At 30.4% G+C, this 9,860-nt stretch overlaps 1 protein-coding gene across 1 annotated transcript; it reads left to right on the plus strand.

Annotated features, from left to right (window-relative positions):
- The first annotated feature begins 2,589 nt into the window (after positions 1-2,589).
- Positions 2,590-3,069, plus strand: LOC139854128 (uncharacterized). Its single transcript, XM_071843455.1, has one exon. It carries the CDS (start codon positions 2,590-2,592, stop codon positions 3,067-3,069), a length of 480 nt encoding a protein of 159 aa, XP_071699556.1.
- The last annotated feature ends 6,791 nt before the right edge of the window (positions 3,070-9,860 follow it).

The following is a 9,860-nucleotide window of genomic DNA, read 5'->3' on the forward strand; positions in this document are numbered from 1 at the left end:
AAGTAGTCGACCACCGTGGAAAATGTGGTCGACCCCTGCTTAAATACACTGTGGTCGACCCTGATGTGGGTCGACCACTTAATAAAAATGACATGGTCGACCACCATATATGAAGTAGTCGACCACAGTGGACTTTCATGATTAAAAAGGCAACCTAGGTCCCACATTTAGATAACATTTCTTATACTTATTAGCTACGGATAGGAAATCCACCTTTCATGAATTTAATTGGATAACGTAGATCCTTTTATTCCTGTTATCCATTTGTACTCTATAAGTAATGGGATCCCATAAGTAATTCCCATATTTAATAAACACCATACTTGATCGATATTCAAACACACCAGATTCATATTCACAACAACTTAGTAGTTGAAGTTAACTCTTTGCGCAGTTTGAGGTCATCACTTATTGGTGAGTAATCCCTACTTTTATATGTCTTTACATTTATAGTGATGAGTAAGTTAAAGATATATATTTGTTCAGGAGGTTATTTTGAACATGTCAATAATCATATAGTTTATATGCCACTTAATTGTCCCAGAGTACCTTTGAAACTTACAATCGCGCCAAACAAACCCTTAAATCGTACGCTTTTGTTAAAAAATGTGTTAAAAAAATCGATGTTTCACAAGATTTAGTTATATCTATGAAATACGTTGTCGATAACTGTGTCTTGGATATCACTGATGATGAAGATGATTTTAATGATTTTATGAATTTCGCCATCTCAAATTAACCCGTTCACATATATCTAGAAGATATTACGAATTCAATGCATGTTTTAGGTCGAAACCTTACTAATCATAATGATCAGTTCAACCTACAACAACAATACAATAATCGATTAAACCTACAACATCCGACCAATTATCAGTTCAACCTACAAAATCCTTACAATAATCAGTCAACCTTAATCATCCATCCAATAATCAGTTCAACCTACCTCAGCAATCCAATCAACAGTTCAACCTACATCATCCATACAATAATCAGTTCAACCAACAACAGTCATCCAGCAATCAGTTCAACCTACAACAGTCAACCATCAATCAGTACGACCTAGAACACCAAAGTAACAATCAGTTCAACCTACACCACCCATACACTGATCAGTACAACCAACCACATCCATACACAAATAATTCAAACCTACAAAATCAATCTGTAAATCAGATCAACTTACAAACTCAAACCACGGATGAAATCAACCAACAAATACAATACACCAATTTGTTGAATGATAAAAAACCACCGTTTGAAGGTAACGAAGATCATTACATGGTTGACCTACCTACATCTGATCAAAGTGGATCTGAGCATGATGATATGGAAAATGTGAATCCAATCAAACCAACAAAACACCTTTTTTCTAACTACATAGTTGATGAGGATGATGTTCCTGATAGTGATGATGAATACGAAGATGAATACGTCGACCAAACACAAACTTATGACCAGCCAATTAAGTATAATCCCCAACCAGATGATATATTTTGGAACATGCCACCGTTACTGTCGAACACCCAACCCGAAATGAAACCTAGATCAATGACAATATATGAAAACTCAGATCTAGTTAAATTGAATCAGACTTTCGAAAACAAGGAAGATTTTCTTATGCAATTACGTACAAAGTGTGTTACTGAAGGGTTCCAGATAAAACCAAAGTACTCAGACAAGTCAATGTATACAGCTACATGCATATCACCAAATTGTTCATGGCAAATTACTGCTAGGTGTATACAAGATAGCAACAACTTTCAAGTACGGAAGTTGAATGATCTACACACGTGCTCAAATACCCAAATTCTTCCGAACAATAAGCATGCCACCAAGAAGGTCCTAGGTAATATACTGAAAGAGGTGATGAAACAAGAAGGTCGTGTCTATCAACCGAATGATATAAGGACTGCTATGTCGGCGCGATTTAAAATAAGTCTATCATACCACCAAGCATGGAAAGCCAAATGTTACGCAATTGAGATGTTGAGGGGTAGTCTTGAAGATTCCTTTCAAATACTACCTAATTATCTATATAATCTTAGATTGTCTAACCCAGGTAGTGTAACCAACATTCGAACGGACAACAAAGGCAGATTTGTTATGAGTTACATGTCCATTGGTGCAGCGGTATGTTTAATGCTTTCTTTATTTACTTATTAATTTAACTCGTATTTAAAAATAATGTTTCAATACTTTAATATGCAGACACGTTCGTTTGTTAACTATGCACGACCAGTAATCATAGTCGATGGGGCTCATTTAAAAAGTCGTTACTTGGGGACTAACTTGATTGCTGTTGCTATGGATGCTAACAATGGAATCCTTCCATTAGCCTACGGTATTGGAGCAGGAGAGACCACCGATCATTGGACATAGTTTTTTGGTAATCTAAGAGACTCTCTACAGTCTTCGGGGTGTTGTATTGTTAATCTTACCATTATATCTGACAGGGCACCTGCAATAGCTGCTGGCATATCAAACGTATTTCCAGAAGTATATCATGCACTATGTGCTAGACATTTGTTGGAAAACCTCAAAAGTGTGTCTAAAAGGGTTAAAAGTTACTAGTGGCACTACTGGAAAATGTGCAAAGCGTATAAAAAATCTGATTTTGATCACCACTATGGTATACTAGCACGACGTATCCCAGACAGTGCACGTACACTCACTACTGTTGGGTTCAACAGATGGTCTAGACATCATGCAGATCATGTTCGGTATGCTTACCTAACTTCTAATAGTGCAGAGTCAATGAACGCACTGTCAGTTCATGCGAGGAAACTCCCGATTACAATGCTTCTTGAATTCTTTAGAGCTTCAGTTCAACAATGGTTTTGGGAACACCGAAACACTGCCGATGGTTTAACAACCCCTGTCACACCATATGCAGAGCGTAAGCTTGGTAAAAGAAATCGTAAGTCTATTAGTTGGACTGTCAAACCGATATCACAAGTTAAGTTTGAGGTATTGGATATGAAAAAAGGCGGTAAAGTCAATCTACAAGATAAAACTTGCACATGTAAACAATGGCAGTTTTTCGGTATACCCTGTGGACATGTATAACAACCCTCATATTTCCATACCTGAATTGACTAATTTGACTATAGGGTTGTTATCCATACGTAATATATAATTAAATTTGACATTGATCAAATATTTATTTTTAGTCGACACTTTTTGTTAACTAAAGTTTACACTAATTATATAAAATAACTTTAGTTAATATTAATATTAATGCGTATTATATTTAAAACTATATGAAACATAATTATTAATTAAATGATAAGTTATTTTAATCATTATATATATATTTTTAGCTTATAAAAAAAGAGATTTTTTTTAAAATAAAATAATGAGCCCATGAATTTTGACTAAATATTTTTAAAAACAAAAACTTATTAAAAACATTTTTAACATGTTTTTATTTTTTGTCAAAATTGGCACCTTTATTTTATTTATATTTTTTCTTTTCACCAACCATTTTTTTCCTATAAATACCCACTTCCATTTCATAAAAACTTGTATCAAATCTTTGGAAAAACTCTCTCACAAACTTGGGAAAGTACTTGAGGTATTTTCTATATTTTTTATCGAATTGCTTTTATTTTTTATATATTCATTAAAAATTCGAATTTAATATATATAAATTATTTTTACATGTTATAATTAGTATTATAAGTATTATAATGTATAAAAATAATTTTTATAATTTATGGAATATTATTTATAATTAAATACGAATTATGTAGTATTTAAACATAAAAACAATATAAAATTCGTAATAAAATATTAAACAGTAATAAAAATAATTATAATTTTTTTTTTGAGATTATTATACTTTTATAAACAAGCGAAAATTATAAAAATTAAATAAATGGGATGATTAGTATTTAAAAAGAATTTACTTTTGCATTATTCTAAACCGAGAGAAATAAGAAAGAAAATACAAAATAAATACAAACGTGTATTAAATATTTTTATAAAATTTTTATATGATTAGTAGCATCACTAGATACTTTAAAAAAATATATAAAAATTAATTTTAAATTATTTTTCTTATTTATTTAATTATAGGCCGATTACAATGGTTAAATAATTAGAAAATATTAAATAAATAATATTTTGATATAAAATTTGATTTAATAATTTTTATAACATTTTTACATAATATAGAACCTGTAAAAAATATAAAATTATTTATTTAGGTCAATTTAATATTTATTACCTAATTAAATTTGATTAATATAAATCGAGTATATATATAAAGAAAAGTGGGAAATAAATACAAAAACTTGATAAAATTATTTTTATAAAATATCCTACTGAATTGTATAATTAACTAAGTTTATAAAAATTATAAATATAATATTTAATGAATTAATATTCGAATTAACATATATTAGTATGATTTTCGATTAACATAAGTATATTACATATACTAAATTAATATTATTATTATAACTTACGGTTAATAACTAAGTATACTATATGTGACGATTGCTCCAAATCCATATGGACGAATACGTCATTCATCGATTTCATTGCAAGGTATTGACCTCTATATGATACGTTTTGTAAACATTGCATTCTTTTGAAAAGGCACACCATCAATGAATATTTAAATCAAAGATTCTCGACATCTGATGATTTCTATATATAGACAATAACCGTAAATAATAGTTTACAATAGTAATTCCGTTGACAATGCAGTCAAAATAAAATACATGGTGATGATTTTGTGAATGCAACGTTTTCTTGAATAAAGCATGCAAGACTCCATGCACATAGTTTGTATAACATGTAAGCAAACAGCGGAAGACTTCTAGAGAATCTGAGAATAAACATGCTAACAAGTGTCAACACAAAGGTTGGTGAGTTCATAGTTTTAGTGTTTCGCATAATCTGTATATAAAAGTTGATCACAAGATTTCAGTTGTTTCATCCAGAAACATTTATCAATAGATTCTACATAACAGAGCACCCTGGTAACTAAGCTTTAACGTTATAATGATAAATACCCCATTCGTTTTAATACACGCAAACCAACGTGTCCAAAACTCAAATAACACACGTCCGTTAAAAGGCTAGCGCTCTAGCTCAGACGGGGATGTCAAGCCCTATGGATCTATATACTGTTATTCGCGCCCACCAGTCCATATCCTATGTACTTGCAGCTACTAGTTACCAAAGCTAAGGGATTTTCGGTTCAAACTCAGTGTAGAATTTAGTATGTACTTGTATCCATTGCGTTTAAAATAAATTGCATGTATTCTCAGCCCAAAAATATATATTGCAAAAGCAATTAAAAAGGGAGCAATGAAACTCACCTTAGCAGCATATGAAGTTATTCACCAAAATGTGACCGAAACTTGGATTACCAATTAATCGTAGATCTCAACCTAGAGAACATATGTTGGTCAATAAATGTCTATCAAGCTAGGTCAAGTCATAGTGTATCACAATCCTAATGCTCGAGATAGACATATAATAGTTATCCAAAGTCGTTTCAAAAAGTCAATTTTGACAATAGTTCAACAAAACGAGACGTGCCTTATATAAGGATTCATTTACTCGGTTGGTAATATTTAAAAGTTCACTTTATCAATCTCGTAAATAAGTTGTTTAAATCTTAATTGCAGATTCAAAAGCAATTTCAATTAACGTCAATCATAATTCAGTTGATCATATCTTTTAATCCGTTCATCGAAATATTCGATATCTAAATGAAAAGTTATTGATTTTTCGCCAGCTTTCCAAAAACATGTATATCATATACCTTTTACCAGTAATATATGTATTTAATTAGTGATTCATTATAAACTGTTTAACGACGAAATTTAGCATACAAGCATATATAAATATATATACTTGAGCACTAGACATGGATACATAATTAATATATAAAAGATAAGATATGAGTGCTTACGTATCAGTATTGAGATTCAATATTGTAAGAAAGTACGTAGACGTAACGGAGATGATAAACACTAGGTTTGATTCACAAATATACCCCCGAACATTACTCATAACCTCCTTGGCAATAACCCATAATTTCCTTAGCTCTATCCCGCTTGAAAACCATTTTGAAAGTGAACTCATAACCTCGTCATAGTATTTTATGTATAATACTAATTAATAATATTAATAATAATAAGATTAATAATAATATTAATCTTAATAATAATAATAATAATAATAATAATAATAATAATAATAATAATAATAATAATAATAATAATAATAATAATAATAATAATAATAATAATAAATAAAATAAATACGGAGTAATATATGATTAGAGAAACTGAGGCAAAAGTAGAGCAATTTATAGAACCTTTTCTGAAAAAGTACCCCATGCGATCGCATGGGATTTGTGCTTCAAGGCCATGCGATCGCATGGCCCTCTGATCCAGCTCACAAACTTTTAACTTTTTATTTGTCGATATAATTTTATATAATATATATAATATATTTAATTTATATAATTAATTATATATTATATTAAATTCACATGCATAGTTGACTTGTAATTTTTGTTCCGATAAGTCGTACGTCATCACTCGACTTATGTCCCGATTCCGGTTTTTCAAATATCCTTTCGTACGCTGAAAAAACTTGTATTTTACATTTCGTGTCACGTACCTTTGTCAAAATATAGCCTTAAATTATCCCTAAACTATACCACTCAAAGTATATCTTAAAATTTCGAGTATTTTGATCATTTACTTCTATAAATCATTGTCTCGCTATTTGTTAATATATATATAATAACAATTCATTTTTATGACCAAGTTAATATTATATTTTATCGTATTGTTAAATATATATTTTCGATATTAATAAACACGTTTTAAAATACATATCGCTAGTTATTCATATATCTAATTCCAACAGTTGATATTCCTTATTATTGTATGTGTCTAAATTACGTTATTTAAACAAACACTTTACCATTTATTCCGAATACCGTTAAGAATGAATGATTTCCCAAATCAACATGGACTTTACAACAGAGACCCGTAATAATATCATAATCCTTAAGGGACTCAATAATTATCTTTTAATTCAATCGTTTGGTATAATCTTTTAACTCTGTATCTGAATATATCAATCAGATAATCAAACCAATAAGTTTAATGCACAATATCATATACTCAACACTTTGTTACGTTTTCAAGTTATGGTATATATATGTATCTATTTACCTATAATTGTTCGCGAATCGTTGAGAACAATCTAAAGGTAATTGAATAGTTCAAAAATTTTGAGATTCAACTTTACAGACTTTGCTTATCGTGTCGGAAACGTTAAAGATTAAGTTTAAATTTGGTCAAAAATTTTCGGGTCATCACAGTACCTACCCGTTAAAGAAATTTCGTCTCGAAATTTGAGTGAGGTCGTCATGGCTGACAATAAAAATGTTTTCATGACGAATATGAGTTGGTAAATAGAATTTTATCACCATTGAATAATACAGATAAAACAATCCGATTACTCGAAGCGTATGAGAGAAGTTATCGTAATAGAGTGAAATGGAGAATAGAGATTCGTCTTATCTCTTGATGTAATAACGATTGATTTCCGGAATTTAAGGAATAGAAAATCTTCATAATTTAAATAAGATTTGATTCTTCGGAATTTAAGGAAATTAGGATTTCCTTTGATTAAATGCGTAATCTGCCTCGATTGCTATGTCTGATATTTTGCTATAAATTAACCTCTTCCGTTTCATTTATTTTCACCACTCCTATAATCTTCTTTCTTATTTCATACTTACAAAAGATTTGTGAAAATGCTTCATCCAGTTCTGATTCTTGATATTTTCTTGGCTATCATATCATTCATTCTTCTTTTTCATCTGCCACCAGAGGAGGTTATTTTCTTCTACTATTACCTTGGGGTTATATTGTTTTTCATTCTCCCGTGTCTTTATATTGCTATACGCATTGATATACACGATTTGTAATTTCGGGGTTGTTTTCGGGCTTTATATTTTCCATTATATTTCGGAGCTTCATGCTTTCGTTTTCTCTTCCCGACTTTAAGTCAAGCGAATAATGGTCCAAAATTCATAGGTATGGATTTTGAAATGAACATAATTAATGTTCTAAGAAAGAAACGGTAATGGCACAATCTGACTTGTCAAATTACCAGAATACCTCGAAAAAGACCGAATCATCATGAAAAATATTTTCTTGATATGTTTAGAGGTTAAATAGAATGAAAGAGTTATGTAACATGGTTCATGATGAGGGTATGATCTGTGAACCTTTATCACGTTCCATTAGAAACTCAGCATGACTTACTGTAATATAATCACGTTGATCAAGTGTCATTATATTATACTAACTCATGTTTCAATTCCCAACACTACTTCAAAAACATCCATTTTTCGAAATTTTCAGAAATTAGAAACTAAAATAGTTTCTTTTATGATGTAACACAGATAGCGTGAAGAGATAAATGATTTCAAATAAGAATAGTTATGAAAATATCTTCAGAAATATGGAGGATATTTATAATGGAAGATACGATGATATCTTAGAATTTCTAATATCAGAGGATGATGCGGAAAATCTGTCTGTGAAGGTTTAGAATAAGAAGTAAGATTCTTACTAATGGTTTCAGCAGACACTGAATCATTTGGATTCTTTGAAGGTAGATTTCGTCCTTGTGATTTGTCTACAGCTTCCTTCATACTTTGCTCAATCTGTTTTTCAATTCCAATCCTTCTCTTTTTCTCAGCTTTACCACCATACTATTCTTTATCATCAAACTTTTGACTGTTAAGGTCGTTTATAGTTTTTGCTGCTTCATCAATATTTTTTCAAAATTCGGAGATCTAGTTTCGTAGTTTGGGGTGTTTTTCGGAAACTTCACATTCGAAGTATGTAAGTCCAGGAGGTAGACGTTATATGTACACATATAACTGTTGGCGTAGACGTGCTACAAGATTTCAAAATACTGATTGCTAATTCCCGATAGTTGGTATGGCAATTGCCGTTACAAGATGTGGATGAGTACATGATACGGTTTCAATGAGTATAAGGATTTTTCGGAAGGTCAAAGATCAATGAAGTTGTTGGTAAATTTACTGCTAATGTGGTGGAACATGAAAGATTCCCCGATAACAAAAATGTATATGCCAAAGTTACAAGTCTAAAAGGTCGTCGTTGACTGGTTGAACGATTGATAATACTGGATACTTTGAAAAGAAATTGCAAGGTTATTTTCAGTAATAACAATGCTAAAGGATCTTTCACATTTTTGAAGTCAAAGTATAGCTTTGAAAGATGTAGAGATCTAAGAATGATGTCACCCGTTAAATCTTGACTTGGATTCTGATCCGTCAATATCAGAATATGTAATTGAATTTGTATGGAAACGATTGTATATCGCTGTGAGCATAGTTAATAATTTTTGAATCAAAGTTGAAGAATGTACAGTATAACATATTAATTGTGAACTTATATATTTCCCGGGAATTACCTACCCGTTAAAGATTTCACAAGTAATATTTTGTACAAAAGAATTTTTATTACCGTCTTTATGAAAATATATGTATGTATATTTTCTTCAGATGTAATACAGATTTGATGAGTTAATATCATATTAAGCTCATTTGATTTTTGACTTGAATTAGAAATGAATAATCTCTAAAACATTAAAGATTTAATAATCTTTACGGAGTATTTCACTAATGTAATCAATACTCAGTTTTATTGATATTTTCTCAGTGAATCATGTTGGTGGTCATGGAACTCTTGCTAACTTCGCAAGGTACGAATGATGTTTTCTAGAAAGTTTCGAATACATCGAAGATGAAAGTATAAAATCAACCATATAATTGAATA

The sequence above is a fragment of the Rutidosis leptorrhynchoides genome, chromosome 1 (genome assembly GCF_046630445.1).
Source record: "Rutidosis leptorrhynchoides isolate AG116_Rl617_1_P2 chromosome 1, CSIRO_AGI_Rlap_v1, whole genome shotgun sequence".
Lineage (NCBI taxonomy): Eukaryota > Viridiplantae > Streptophyta > Magnoliopsida > Asterales > Asteraceae > Rutidosis > Rutidosis leptorrhynchoides.

Coding starts and splice junctions, on each gene's coding strand:
- LOC139854128 (XM_071843455.1), top strand. CDS start 2,590: ATGTGCAAAGCGTATAAAAAATCTGATTTTGATCACCACTATGGTATA.